At 33.4% G+C, this 15,839-nt stretch overlaps 1 protein-coding gene across 1 annotated transcript; it reads left to right on the top strand.

Annotated features, from left to right (window-relative positions):
- The first annotated feature begins 204 nt into the window (after positions 1 to 204).
- Positions 205 to 13,613, top strand: LOC116110053 (probable protein kinase UbiB). Its single transcript, XM_031396293.1, has 18 exons — positions 205 to 279; positions 368 to 595; positions 4,974 to 5,060; positions 5,145 to 5,234; positions 5,322 to 5,448; positions 5,652 to 5,752; positions 6,249 to 6,417; positions 6,602 to 6,723; positions 7,490 to 7,618; positions 7,686 to 7,784; positions 7,883 to 7,940; positions 8,019 to 8,094; positions 8,179 to 8,308; positions 10,170 to 10,327; positions 11,811 to 11,883; positions 11,979 to 12,173; positions 12,449 to 12,542; positions 12,723 to 13,613. The coding sequence occupies exons 1-18, from the start codon at positions 205 to 207 to the stop codon at positions 13,496 to 13,498; spliced, it is 2,787 nt and encodes a 928-aa protein (XP_031252153.1). The 3' UTR covers positions 13,499 to 13,613.
- The last annotated feature ends 2,226 nt before the right edge of the window (positions 13,614 to 15,839 follow it).

Genomic DNA, 15,839 nt, shown 5'->3' with positions numbered 1-15,839 from the left:
CAGTTTTTTTCTTAATGAAATGACGTCAGTTGCCAATGAAATATATATGATACGAGGCGGTGAACACTGAACAAAACAAGTAGATAGAAGTTCCTTTGTAAATCGACGTCACATAACTTCAGGTAATTTCCTTTGTAGTGTTTGTTATATTCATGCATGCATTGGAGTTAATGCCAAATTGGTATGTAATTGTTATTGTTTCAGATGGCATGGGGAAACATTTACAGAAGACGCATGAAAGTATTCAAGATGGCTTTGAAAATTTTCCTGGACTACAAGGTGAAGTTTCTTCCTTACTGCTTACTTTTTTATGTGAAGTGGATGGAAATTTTACTGACTTATAATCTGGTGTTAATATTTACTAAAGGGTGTACAGGCAAAAGAGAAATGGACCCAGAAATCTAAAAGAGGTGCATTATGGGAGAAAGCTCATAAGCGAAATGCTCAACGGGTTGTGAATTTGATGGTTGAGTTGAGCGGCTTATGGGTGAAAATTGGACAGTACTTATCGGCACGTGCTGATGTGCTTCCGGTGGAGTACATATCTCTTCTCAAAACGCTACAAGACTCGCTTCCTCCTCGTCCTTTATTAGAGGTGATTCGTCTTCTATCTTTCAACTTTGTATATTAAAAAATAATAGAAATCTAAGAGTCGTTTATTTTCTCACTGAACAATTATAGATTTTAATGCATCTTAAAATTTATTTATTTTATATTGATCATGTGTGAAAAATATTTTACAAAATTACCCTTGTACTTATTAGAGAAGTTTTAGGTCATATCATTGGTATTATTAATTATAGGTTAATATTATTAATCAGGGATTACTATTTAAACTCCCCTAGGTTTGCCCTAGCTCAATGAGCCCCATTGTGGTTCTGGCAACTACTCTAAGCCCCTTACCGCCAGATCCCCTAACGTATCTTGGGTTAGTTTTAATAGAATCAAGGGTAAAAAGCATAAAAAGCACCTAAAGTTTTATAATTACTAAGGGCTAATACATTTACAACCCCTATAACTTGTAAAGCTAACTTTATATCAAAAACTCTCCAAACTACCAGACAGACATATTTTTTTAATTATTCCAGATTTTTTTCCATTTTCCCATATGCTTTTTCCATTTTTTGGACTTTTAATTTTTTCTGTTATTTTAGATTTTTAGATTTTTTTTATAAAAATTGTAATATTTTACATAATTTAATAATTTTTAAGCCTAGTATGGGTGTTAGGGCTACTAGAGATGAAGTAAAAGTACGGGGTGAGTTGGAATTGATGGCCATAACAGGTGAGGGCATTAAGGTCATTTATCCTCATTTGGTTAAAGATTATCTTGAAGATTATTATGAGTCTTTAGGGAACTGTATTTGGTTGATTAGAATAAATTAATGGGTATATTATATAAAATACTAAATTGCCCTAATTTTTAAATAATAATATAATATTATTTTTTGAATAATTTCCTCTAACCCCTACATTTCAGATTTAGCCAAAACACTCCAACAACAAAAAAAGTTTAAAGCTTAACAAAAACATCTCCAGCCACTCGAAGACACTATCCGCAGCCAACCACAAATCCTAAAAAACTTTAAATATTTCGAAAAATTAAGAATACTTTAAAAAAAAAAAAAAAACTACCTAACAAAAAAATAAGAAGCTAAAATCAAAAAAATTTGCCAAGTTCAATATTTTTTTAAAAGTTTTCCATTTTTTTTAAGATTAGTATTAATTTTTTTTCCTTTTTAAAAGGTAAGGTTTTCAAGTTTTAGATAATTTCATTTTTAATTTTTCAGATATATATATTTAAAATTTTTCCAGATGTTTTTCCATTTTCCCATATGCTTTTTCCCTTTTTTGGACCTTTTAATTTTTTTTATTATTTTAGATTTTTTATTTTTTTATAAAACTTGTAATATTTTACATAATTTAATAATTTTTAAGCCTAGTATGGGTGTTAGGGCTACTAGAGATGAAGTAAAAGTACAGGGTGAGTTGGAATTGACGGACATAACAGGTGAGGGCATTAAGGTCATTTATCCTCATTTGGTTAAAACTAACTAGATAAACTTTGGTGTGTTTGGTTCAGGAAATGTTAAATTATTGGGAATGTTATCTTAACGAAAAGTTAGATTATCTTGAAGATTCCTGAGTTTTTAGGGAAATGTGTTTGCTTGATTAGAATAAATTGATGGGTATATTATATAAAATACTAAATTGTCCTCATTTTTAAATATTAATATAATATTATTTTTTTAGATAATTTCCTCTAACCCCCCCTACATTTCAGATTTAGCTAAAACACTCCAACAATAAAAGAAGTTTAAATCTTAACAAAAACACCCTCACTCACCCGAAGCCACTGCTCGCGGCCAACCACCACCGCAGGCAGTAGCGACAATGGAGATCTGGCCGTGAAAGGCCAGATCTGGCTGTTTCTGTCCATGGATCATAGATCCATGGCCAAAAACAGCCTTAGCGGCACATAGTCGGCCAGAGAAAGTCGGCCGTGAGCCACTCCGTCTCCACTAGCATGGTTTTCGATGGCTGACAGTGGTGGCTAGATCTGGGCACCACCCTTCGGTAATTTTTTTAAATTCCAAACGTATTTATGTTCTAAAAACTTTGTATATAAGGATAAAATAGTCAATTGATATTTTTGTAAATTATTCTTAAAACAAGGGCATTATTGTCCTAAAATTTTATTAATAAGGGGTAAAATTGTAACAAAAATAAGATTACTAAGTATTCTTAAAATACCTAAAAGAATAAAGATAATCAGATTACCTCCTATATTACAATTAGAAACTACTATTGGCAATGGAAGATTACCAGAATCTTATATTGCTTGACAATCAAATGTGGTAATCAAATAATATAAGATTACATCATCTCAGTAATCTCCTATTATCCATAACAAACAGAGCCTAAAGGGTATGATGACATGGTAGGGGGTTTTGAGTATCAAAACTATGGGGGGGTTATAGATTAGGGGAAACCTCAAGGGTTTAAACTTGATCTCTTATTAATCATGAATTATAAGCTAGAAAATAGAAATGAGTTTCGCCAACAAGGTCAGTTACAATATAAAAATAGCAGAAAACCGGCTGGGGTCCTTATGCCGTCAGGGATTCAAGGTTTGTTTAAGCGGGATTACCCCCCGAGGTTCGGCCAAGTATAGTAAACCCCTTGTAGTACTTGAAATTACTTAAACCTCCCTTTAGTATTGATAATTACTTTCAACCCCCTGCCATCTAGGGGTGTTTAAAAGAACCGATTGGAACCAGAACTAGCGAGTACCTGGGGTTTGGTTCCGGTTCCTACCCGGAATCAGTTGTTAACAGGTAGGTTGCAGTTCCAAATTTTTGAAACCGTTACTGTGCGGTTCCGATTCCGATTCATATAGTTAGGAACCGGAACCAGAACCAGAAACCGAGACTAATATAAAATAAAATTAAAGAGTAGGAGGTTAATAAAAACTTTTGTAGAAAAAGTAATGTGAATGCATTTATATTTATATTTCATAACATTTAAAGTGAGTTGGTTTGACTTTTGAGAATCTATCTTTACAAAGTAATAGAGTTTGTAATTTTGAATTTATAATTTGTAATTTTATTTTTGTTAACAAGTGCCAGGTAGGGGGGTATTTGTAAGTTTTTAAGAGATTTTTTGCCATTTTAAAAACTTTTGGGGGGTCATGAATTTTACAAGGTACCCAGAACCAGAATTGGAACCATTGTTACAGGTTCCGGTTTTGGGTACCTAGGAATCGAAACCGTCGGTTCCAGTTTTGGTTCCAAATTTCAAGGAACTGTTGGTTCCGATTCTTTCAAAAAATGCAGGGTATCTGGAGCCGAACACCCGTATTGCCATCAATGTCTTTTGATTACTTTTAACTGTAGAAAGGGTAAAATGTAAATTAATATAAATTTGAAAAAATTAAATTTTTTTTATAGATTTTATCTTCTCTCTATTTTTTTTTTTTAGGTTGTTTTAATAGTGTTTTAAAGTGCTATTATGTTTTCATCTTTGAACCTTTTTTTTTAATCCTTTTCTATTAGAATTTTTAATTTAAGGTTATGCATTTGTGTTATTTAAGAATTTTTAAAACTTTATTAGTTATTTTACCTTTTTTTTTAAATTTAAAATGATGTTAATAAATTTTATGGTAAATTAGTCAACTTCAAAATACAATTAACATAATCCGTGATTGTGTTTGGTCAAATTTAGTGAATTCTCATATTTATTAGAGCCTTATCAAATTCAGTCAATCCTCGGTAAACCTTAATACTAAATCGAGGTATATTTTACTCTTTTTCCATTGATTATGTTAAAGAAAAATATTAACTTTACAAAGACGCATACAAAGAAGGGTATATAACTCTTTTTTTTTTCTCTTTCTTTAAGGATAAGATCTATCTTTATATACCATTCTTTGTATGCATCTTTTTAAAGGTAACATTTCTTTAACGTTAAATCTATTATAGAAACTTTAGAGGCTTGACGGCATGGGGTTCAGAGTAATTACAAGGTTTATATATTTTGCTAAACCTCGAGGGGTTTAAGTCACTGATCCCTTGTTTTAACATATGAAAGGTACTACTAAGTATCAACTACAAGCTAAAAATCAGTCGTCAAATTTTCTTATTTATCAAAAACAATTCCTTAATCCGACAATATTTCATCAAAATATTCTCAAAATTCATCAATTATGCTCACCATTCAGCCTGTATTAAACAAGATCATTCTCGTATTCAAACCAAAATCATCAAATTTAATGGGTTTTAAGAAAATTAAAAATAAAATGAAAAGAGGAAAATTTGGTGTGCGGTGGCCATGGCTGCCCCTTGAAGCCTCATGTCGCCGCGTAGGAGCTTCTCAACGGTTAAATGTGGCCGCCACCAAGACTCACGTAGGGTATGTGCGTATTCTTCTGACATCTTCGGAATATCTAAGTGTAGTAAGTTTTGGTTGCACAGGTTTGTCAGACCATAGAGAAAGAGTTGGGTAAATCCATGGATGATATCTTCATGGATTTTGTCAAAACTCCTTTGGCAACAGCATCAGTAAGATTCTCCAACTATAATAGGTAGTTTGAGCTATTGAATTAGTCACTACATTCTGGGAGTTTTATGTTTTACGTTACGCAGATTGCACAAGTCCACCGAGCCAAGCTGATTAATGGGCTGGATGTGGTTGTCAAAGTTCAACATCCGGGCATCAAGACAATTATGTTGGAGGTTTTACATGCTTTTGTATATAAATTTTGGATGCTAAGTAAAACCTGCAGTGATTAAATGGTTATTAGGTTTGCTCTTATTATATAGGACTTGAAGGATGTAAAATCGATTATTGACTGGATAGCTTGGGCAGAACCGCTATATGACTTCAATCCTGTTTTAGACGAATGGTGCAGAGAAACTCCAAAAGAACTTGACTTCAATCTTGAAGCTGGTATGATAATTTTTTCTGAATGAACTGAAGATTCTTCGTATTTTTTAAACAAAAATTAGCTGTTTTCTGTTCCTGCATAAAGTGGTACGTGCATGAGTTATGATAAGATAATTAGGGAATGACTTTGCATTTACATTGTATGGATAAATTTTCTTATCGATGCTGTCTTATTTTTCTTATTGATGCTTGTTTTTTATTTGTAGAAAATACTAGAAATGTGTATAGCAATCTTGGCTGGAAAAACAGATCCGGAGATAATAAACCTGCCAATACAGTTGATGTTCTTGTTCCGGAAGTTATTCAGGCACGATTTTTATTACAGTTTCAAATTTAAAGTGCTGAGTCTTCATTCTGGAGTTTAGTTGACTCAGTGCTATGTTTAAATTTGAAGGATGGGAAGTCGGGAATATTTGTTTTTACTCTTATGTTAGCTTAAGTTATGGCAAAAATTTAAAAGAATAACAGAAAAGTCTTGTCCCAAAGAAAATAAGTTCAAGTTTTATCACTAAATATAAAATTTTTAAATTTCAGGCATATCCTTTTAACAAATGGGCGTATCTTTTGGCTATAACTATTATGTAACATTTAGCATGGTAATTATGTAATGGGAAGGAGGGAGTTTTTTTTTTTTTTAGTTTGGATTGGCGGTTGACCTAATTGGTACCAATGCTAGACTTTGATTACTGTTTACTTTGCAACTTGACTTTCTTAGAATAGAGAACACTGCCTTTTCATTTTCAAATGCTTAAATATGCATCTTTTTTTTATTTTTTTTTATTTTTTTTTTTTTTTTGGGTCAGTCAACCGAAGCTGTTCTCATTCTAGAGTACATGGATGGGATACGTTTAAATGACTCTGAATCTCTGGAAGCTTTTGGGGTTGACAAGCAGAAGATTGTAGAAGAAATTACACGTGCATATGCCCACCAAATTTATGTTGATGGATTTTTCAATGCTGACCCTCATCCTGGTACTTTTTCTCACGTGTTTTCTTTTGTTTACCCTTGTTGTCTTGAAATTTTATTTGACCTTCAGACTGAATCCAATATTAGTGCTACAATGGAAGTTGGTTTTTTCTGTTTACCAATATACCACTTCTGCAACAGTCAATTCCTACTACCCATTCCAATTCTTTCTTGGGTGTTTTAATGCAGGAAATTTCCTTGTTAGCAAGGAGGCTCCTCACTGTCCAATTTTGCTCGACTTTGGGCTCACAAAGAAACTATCCGACTCTGTGAGACAAGCACTTGCAAAATTTTTGTTGGCTTGTTCAGAGGTTTGGCTGTTTGGGTTAACTTTTTGTTATTTTTTTTCATTTTAGAATAATATTGTAAAGAATTGTAGAAACTAGAAAAATTATCTGATGATGCAATGTATTGATTGTGTGCGTGTCTATGAGTTGATCACTCTGGCACGAAAGACTCGTGTCTGTTTCTTCTTTAGCAGTAATCTTTTACTTTATCTTAGCATTCATTATTTTGATTAAATGCCTAAGGCTAGACCTTCATTATTTTATGTACTTAGCTTGTTAAGTATTCATCATAATGTTACTAGCTTGATTTGATGGGGGAGAATATCTCAATTTCAATAATTTTCACCAACTTTATGCTTAGTATTTGTGGAAGGCTTTTTTCTTTTATTCAGAATTTTAAATCTTAGTCCTTCAGAGTTTGAATTGGTTTACCTTTGTTAGAGCTTAAATACTATTATTAGATTCTTATGTATAAGCTTAAGCTTTTGTAATAAGTGGTTGCTTAACCTGCCATTAGAGCCAAGTTGACTAGTAGGCTTTTGTTTGATTCTCCATATTGTATTAATGAAATTATAATAAGTTGTATTTGTGATTGCAGTTTGCTCCATATGCTATTGTCTGACCTCTACATAAATGCTTTAACTTTTGGGAAGAGTGATTTCCTAACAACCTTGATTTGACTTCGATTTCTAACCACTTTGTCAATTGATATTGTCTTTCTGCTTTCAATATCTCTTCAAACTATTTCTCTTTCCAGATTAAGAAATAATTATTTTTGTCTTTGTCAAAGGGGGACCATGTAGCTCTTTTGTCTGCCATGGCAGAAATGGGACTTAAGCTGCGTCTAGACATGCCTGAGCAGGCTATGGAGGTTACAACTGTATTCTTCCGTGATTCCACACCAGCAAATGAAGCTCATGTATGTTTAAACTACTCTGATATTTTCTTCTCAACTTGGATTCTCTTGCTAATCTCCTTGTGTACAGAAAACCATGAAAACTTTGGCTGAGGAAAAGGACAAAAGCATGAAACATATACAGGAAAAGATGCAATTTACCCAAAAAGAAATCAAACGCTTTAATCCTGTAAGGCCATACCATTTCCTTTTTTCAGTATGTTTGTCTAATACATGCATTCAAAATTTCTTTCATATTTTTAATATAGTTAGACATTTTGGTTCCAGTTTGATGCCTTTCCTGGAGATTTTGTAATGTTTTCAAAAGTCCTTACTCTTCTAAGAGGTATGGTATAGAGACCTCCATTGCTCACCTTGTGTTAATCAACTGTGCACTTTTATCTCATTATCGAACATTGTTCAGGTCTTTCGTCCATGATGAATGTTCGCATAGTATATCTGGATATTATGAGACCATTTGCCGAATCTGTTTTAGAAGGGTCAGTTCATTCTAACCTTGATATGTCATTTCATTACATTTGTTATTGGCTCATATCTGACTACAATGTAATTTAACTTCTTAGAAACATGAACAAGGGACCAGCAACAAATCCCCACTGGATTTATGATACTCCAATCCATTCTGAAGTGGAGGCCAAGTTGAGGGAATTCTTAGTTCAGCTGGGGAATGAGGACAGAATACTTGGAATTCAGGTCTGCATCAATTTTAATTTTTGCATGCAGCTTAATAACCTGAATGGTATCTTTCCAATTGTTTCATTTTTAAAGCTTGTCATATTTTTTTACTTTCTATTTCTTTCCCTTCTACCTCTGGAGCTGTTAGTTTCCATGCTATGGGTGTTGTAGTAGTCTCAGTTAAAAGATAACAAGTTGATTGAGCTCAGTGACTTTGTTAGAAGCCTACATTTTTTTCCATTATTTTGGGGTAACCAGTTATTAGATAGAAAAAATAATAACAATACAACCAAGAAACAATGATAACTAATTAATGCCTCTATCCCCTGGAGAACATAGGATGATCTAGGATCTGCAAATGTAATAGACTTCATATAGGTTGTTGAGCTGCTTATATTTGGAAAGGTCACATGTAATATGTTGCTGGAAATAGATCTGTAAGTAAATGCAGGACTTTGCATATAACAAACCTGATTACCTGACATTTATGTAATTGCAGCATCAACCTTAAAGTATGTCACAAAAAAACTCTGAAGCACCTCTCCCCTGCCGGATGGCAAACCCTTTAGCCACTGGGGTTAGCTATACCCAGACGGTCTTATGTTTCGAGTCGTAGGAGAGGTATCTACCACATTTGTGTAATTACCTTGATCCATTGAGCTTGTAGGGTGTTCTGTGGCCCTGAAGATTAGGCAGGCTCCAATGTGGGCCTGGATACCTCCGTTACCTAAAAAAAAAACTTTTGAAGCAAAGTTATCAAAAGTTCCTCCTTTCATAGAGAATTTCCTAAAGAAGTCCTGTATGTGTTTTTGATGGCTTCAACTAATGATATCGCTTTTAGCAAGCATACTACAACCTACTTATTAATGCCTGAACTTGTATAACTTTAATGATACACCTTTGGATTTATGAAGCCTAAGATCATTACAATATTTTGGTTTCAAAGAATATTGCTAACTATCAATTATTGTATAGGATAATCCTTTTTAGATTTTTCCACATTTCCTTTTGAAAAGTATCCATTGCATTTAGTAACATCTGTAAAAAAAAAAAAAAAAAAAAAAAATTAATCATAATGGTGGTTGCACTTGTTTAGAATGTCAGATTTTCAGAAACTTGGATGTGCTTGACATCCAATTATGAAAGTAATATTATGCACCAAGTGGGACACTTGTCATTATCACCATAGACAATCAGTTTATCAAACTTTGACGGTTTGTCTCTTGCTAGAATTTTCCGAGCAATTAGACTACAAAATTGAAACTCAATGCAGCTTTAAAAATAATAACACTTATTTAGTCTGAAATTCATGTGGCTCATCCAAACTACTCGAAGTGGTGAGATCTTTGCTGAATCGCTGGTAGAGCTAATCTCAAAGACCTTTAAATTCCTGAAAATCACCTGTATTGCTGCTAACAAAGCAGGAAAACAAAACTATGCTCCCAAGAGGTTGGTAACATGGGTTACTTATTTTTGTTGTAGTCATGATCAACAAAAGCCTTTATCTACCTCTCTACGATTAAAGTGGAGAGTGCTAAAGCAATATGTTTATACTATTTTGATATTGAGTGAAAGTTTAATGGGAATAGGTACTTATAGTGAAAAGGTATTTATAGTGAATTTTGAAAAAAGAGATTTAGTGTACGATATGTGAAGCTAGGTGATTCACAAAAAGGAATTATTTTCTTGCAGTTTCTGTACCATTAGTTGCTTCACCTTTATTTTATATATAACTTTTTAGTCTGAAATCCATATTAACATTTGTTGGATGATTAATAAGCTTATTTCTCTATTTTTGGATGCCAAAATATGAAAAAGCAGAAACGTAGACATGATTGTTCTTCACTTTTTATGAGATTTTCATTAATGATGTCTTAAGGTTTGTGCGTACAAAGATGGTGAGGTGATTATAGATACTGCTGCTGGAGTGCTTGGTAGATATGATCCTCGTCCTGTTCAGCATGATAGTCTTTTTAATGTTTTTTCGGTAACAAAGGGCATCACAGCAGGATTGTTACACTGGCTGGTTGACAAAGGGTATGTAATTGTTCTTATGGGTACTATGCTTTATGTTTGTAAATCTTTATGCTTTGTTGTGCAAAACTTTTATTTGAGTAGTTGCTATTCCCTGCACATATACAACAAATAATTAGTTTTCTAATTTATGTTGTTGAGGTCTGGCTAGACATCATTTGAGAAGTTTTTATTAAATTTTGAACAATGCATGATTATGCTGATGTTTTGGATGGTCCACATCAACTGCATGTCAGAGGACATTGTTAAAAGGAGAACTTAGTTCAATATGATCCAGCAAAATTAAATTTTGACATGGGTAGGGATTTACATGCATGACCTTTTTCGAAATTTTGGCAATGTTTTTTTTTTTTTGGTGTGTGTGTGTGTGTCCCTTTTTGGAAATCTACAAAATGTATTTTATTGAGGGTCATGGCATTTTGCAATATAGTTGGACATGGCCCTCAATATTGATGCCTGGACTTGAATCTATTCCTCTTCATATTGAAAAGTAGAGTTCTTTTTGGTAATTGGGTAAATGAAGAAAAGATGACCATGTAATATATTACTCGAGAACTTCTTAACTAATAAAGATACGCATTTGTAAAGGTCCTAACTAGCATCAAACCTTTGGTTTCTTTTGATATACCTATCACTTTGGTTTTATATAAGAAATTTAGAATTGAACAAGTATAATCAAAAGAGTTGGCTACCAAAGTGACCCTCACCTCGAGTCTTGTTCATTAGTTTTACTACTGTAACCCAAGATTTCAAGTATTTTGGTGCACTTCATGTCATTCTTCTCAAACAAAATAACAAAAATCTTTATGTTAGCTGCTAAGTTACTGCTCTATCTGAAATCTTAAGCTAGTAGGTGGGGAGGGGCTTGTCAACATTAATATCTTTCCAATAGACTCTCTCACATGAAACTTAGATTTTTTTCACATATATATATATATTTTTTTTATCTAGTTAAAATGTGGGGATTTAAACTTGCGATCTTTGGCTTTGATACCATGTTGAGTTACCACTCTACCCAAAAGCGTAAGCTATATAGTAGAGGTTTATCGACATTAATATTTAGTCCAATAAGCAGAAAGATGTGAGAGACAAATGACACATATTTGCGAAGGGAAATAGTGGAGACTCAGAAATTCTTCATTCTAGTAAATGGAACATGTAATTCATATTGTAGATTTTGGAGCTCATTTCATTATGTCTTGCATGGTGTATTTTGAGATATTTAAATAAGCAGAGTTTGAAATCATATGCCTTTAGTTCATTGTGGAATTATTCTAGGATACCCCTGTAGAATTCCATAAAGATGCTGTGATTTTGTCAATGATTTTGAACTAGGGTCAACAAATCTGCAATGAGCAAATTGATCCATAAAGATTCTCAAATTAATGGATACTTTGGTACATGAGAGACCATTTTGTGATCTAAATTGTCAACGTTACATTAGATGTTCGAGCAATTTAACAAATTTTGGCATTTTGTCTTGCAGAAAACTCAAGCTTGAGGATAATGTTGCTAACATTTGGCCTGAATTCGGATCAAATGGAAAAGATCTCATAAAGGTTTAAATCTTATCCTTTGACCTTTTTAAACATATCCTGTCGTTAGCCATAGTTCTTATGTCGGTAACCCAATATAACTTGGTTTTGGATTTTAGGTCCATCATGTGCTTAACCATACAAGTGGTTTGCACAATGCTTTGGTTGAGGTTGGAGAAGAAAATCCTGTTGAATATGTTGACTGGGATGATTGTTTGAGACGGATTGTGGCATTAAAACCTGAAACTGAACCCGGTCAACGGCAGGTCTATCACTACCTGTCTTTTGGTTGGCTGTGTGGTGCAATAATTGAGGTATTGTATCATGCTAATGTTGCTTTCAATTGAATATAACTTGTCCACTATGGTTTGAGTCTGAAGCTTTATAAACCCTGAAATCTATAGATAACAAATATCTTGCCTATATTTATATGGTGCTGTGTCTAGATGCCATATGATCATAGGTATGCCAACTTGATTGATTGTGAGTTAGATCTTTTTGCTGGCCTTCAGAGTGATTAAAGAATTTGACTATATTTTCAACTTCTCTATGTAGTAACCCATTCTAATGATAAGTTTTGATAATACAGCGAGCATCCGGGAAGAAATTTCAGGAGATTCTTGAAGAAGTATTCATTCGACCCCTAAATATTGAAGGCGAGCTATATGTTGGAATTCCAGCAGGTACTCGTCAAACTTCACTTTTTTAATCTTCTCATGTTACTTAGTACAAAGTTTACACGAATATGTGCACACAGTTATATTCTATTCAAAAGAACATAAACTTTGTAGTGTACTGTAACTATGAATCTGAAATAGCTGTCATCAATGGCATTATCATGCCGTTCAATGGCTATCCTCCAGGTGTGGAATCTCGACTTGCAACTCTTACAATAGATGAATATGATCTCAAAAAGTATGCGGACAAATCTTATCATTCTGACCTACCCCCTGAGTTCCAGCTTGACAAAGTTGCAAAGATCATCACCAGCTTGCCGGTATTTTTCAACATGTTATACGTTCGCCGTGCCATCTTACCTGCTTCTAATTTACATTGCTCAGCCCGTGCAGTTGCACGCTACTATGCAGCCCTAGCTGATGGGGGAGCGATCCCACCCCCACATTCCTCTTTATCCAAGCCACCACTTGGTAGTCACCCTCACATCCCCAAATTTCCTTCACAAGAGAAGTTAAAAAAACCAAAAGGTAAGAAAAACAAGGAGGTACCTGCTGCTTCAAAGAACAATACAAATAATAAGGGTAAAGATGCTAGTGGTGATGATAACACTAGGCCAATAAATATTGGTGGCAAGATTTTTAGTAACCCTAAAATCCATGATGCGTTCTTGGGTGTGGGTGATTATGAGCGTTTGGCGTTGCCAAATGGGCCATTTGGACTAGGGTTTAAGAGGAATAGAGCCGACAATGGATTGATTATCGGTTTTGGGCACTCGGGCATGGGTGGATCAACAGGTTTCTGCGACATAAAAAACAGATTTGCTATAGCGGTGTCATTGAACAAAATGTCATATGGTGCTGCTACTGCAAGAATCATGGGCTTGGTTTGTTCAGAGCTCAATATCCCACTGCCGGTGGAATATTCATATGTTAAGGACCTTGAAAGGCCTCTCACTCGCTGAAAAGGAGTATCTCATTTCCCCACTGTATGAATTATATCCAGATCAAACATTGATGAATAAGTAAACATTTCATAAAAGTTATTATATTGAATAAGAAAAAGTTATTTCTTTGCCATCTTTGTTTTATCATCTGGGTCTGGGGTGGAATTCGGAAGTTAAATTATTTAGTGATAAAATGGTGCAACCCAATTGGTGATTTCTTTTCCCAAAAAAAGGCAATATTATTTTAACATACGAATTTTACAAACTTTTTTTCACGTCACGTATATGAGAGAAAATTTGTGAGATTCGTTTGTCAACTAATCTTTATTGCCTAAAAAATTTTGCACACCCAGAAGGGAAGAAATTATATAGACCACCTATTTTTGAAATATGCTTAATATTATGACTTAATTATGTTTATTATTTTATTAAAAAGTTAGATTTTTTCCTTAGCGAATCTTCATAGAATTTTATTAATTGGAGAGCTTGATAAAAAAAAAAAAAATTTGTTTTGATTGTTAAAGAAAGTGCAATTAAACCGTTGGGACAGTAATATATATATAGGTATCTCAGAGTTCTGTTATTTACTAGATATTTTAACTGCAACGCTCATTAATAAGATTTTTTATGACATTGCCATATCTTTGTAATTCTTTTACTGAAATAATATATAGAAATTAATTATTACATTTCTCTTTGCATTTTCATCATATTTTAATGTTATGGGCCGACTGCACCTTCTTGATTTTTAAAATTATTTTAGGTAATCTCAAAAAAAAAAAAAAAAAAAAAAAAAAAAAATCATAATGTAATTTTAACATAGTTAATAAATTAAAAAAGGGTTATTATCATGTACTCCCCTGGGGTATCGGGGTTTCTTAATGCCTCCCCCATATAAGAAATCCCAAAAAACCTCCTTTCACATTTTAGCTTTCCTCAAATACCTCCCTTGAGCACCATTTCTTTACGAGTAATACTACACTTACAAAGAAATTTTACAAAAATCTCCATACAAAGTGATGTGGCAAAAAATAAATGGAAGAGTGAATTTAATGAGTTTGACTTTTTGTTTCACTCTTCCATTTATTTTTTGCCATCTCACTTTGTGGAAATCTTTGTAAGATTTCTTTGTAAGTATAGTATTATTGTTTCCTTATGGCCAAGCATGACTGACCAGGGGCACATGTGTCATTTCAAAGGAAACCATATAAACACAAGTTAAAATAACCTATTTTCGAGTTAAAAGCTTTCCCTTCTTTATTTTTTGTTTGCCTCTTGGTCTTTGTCTTTCTTCTCATCTCTCTAAGGGAAAAATCTTTTCCAATTTATTCAATCTTTTCTATGTCAAATGCAATTTTCTTCTATTATTTTCTTCAATGATTTGATTCATCTCTTAGGTGATATTGGGTTTCACATGGAAGAAAGGGATAAGTGGCGGATCCAGGAATTCAATCTTGAGGCGACTGATCCTTATAGATAGGGCTTGCTATGTATAAGTGATAATCATATTTTTCATACTGATTTTGCATTGAACTTTAATAGTATTTATGATACTTTTAATTAGACCTAGCAAGATACGTAGGTAGATCGGGTCGAGTCTAAATGGGTGTGAGTCCCATGGGTACGGGCCCTAAATGGATCGATCTAAATGGATCCAAAATATTGGACCCACACCATACCCTATGCAGGTACAGGTGGACCGGCAAGTACCCGTATTGATTACAAAAGTTTTAAATTATGATAGTTACACCTTAAAATTCCTGCAGTTTTCATTTTTTATAATTACACCCCCATTATTTATGCATATCAACTTGAAATAAAGGCAATTGAGTGAATGGGTAATGTTTTTTTTCTTTTTTTTTTTTCCTTCCCTTTTCTCTCCTCTTCTCCTTCTTCACTCCACAATCCATTTCCTTGCCGTTTCTTATATTTCCTTTCATTTATCTTTTTTCTTTATTTTCTTTTCTTCTTCACTCCATTATTTTCTTTTCTTTATTTGAGTAAATGGGTAAGGATTTGTGGGTTGCTTTTGTGTTTGTGGTTGTTTAAATATGAAGTTCTTTCATTATTTATGGATGGGTTTATGATTATTAGTTGGCCAGCTCTTGACAGTTTCGGTTGCCATGGTTTAAGCAATTTTGGCACGCTAGATCCCTTTTCCTTCCTCTTTTATTCTTCTTCCTCAATCCTTTCTTCTTTTTTTGAGGACAACTTTAGATCTGAACAATTTTGGCAACATTTCTTTTGATTTCTTAATTGATTTTTTTGGTAGATTTCTTAATTGGGTTTTTCTAGATGAGAAGAGAATGAGGAGAAAAGTCGAACTGTTGAGTGTTGAATCGAAGAGAGTTGAACAATT

The sequence above is a fragment of the Pistacia vera genome, unplaced genomic scaffold (assembly GCF_008641045.1).
Source record: "Pistacia vera cultivar Batoury unplaced genomic scaffold, PisVer_v2 Contig593, whole genome shotgun sequence".
Classification (NCBI taxonomy): Eukaryota; Viridiplantae; Streptophyta; class Magnoliopsida; order Sapindales; family Anacardiaceae; genus Pistacia; species Pistacia vera.
The sequence above is the reverse complement of the archived record's forward strand: the minus strand, read 5'-3'. Positions and strand labels throughout refer to the sequence as shown.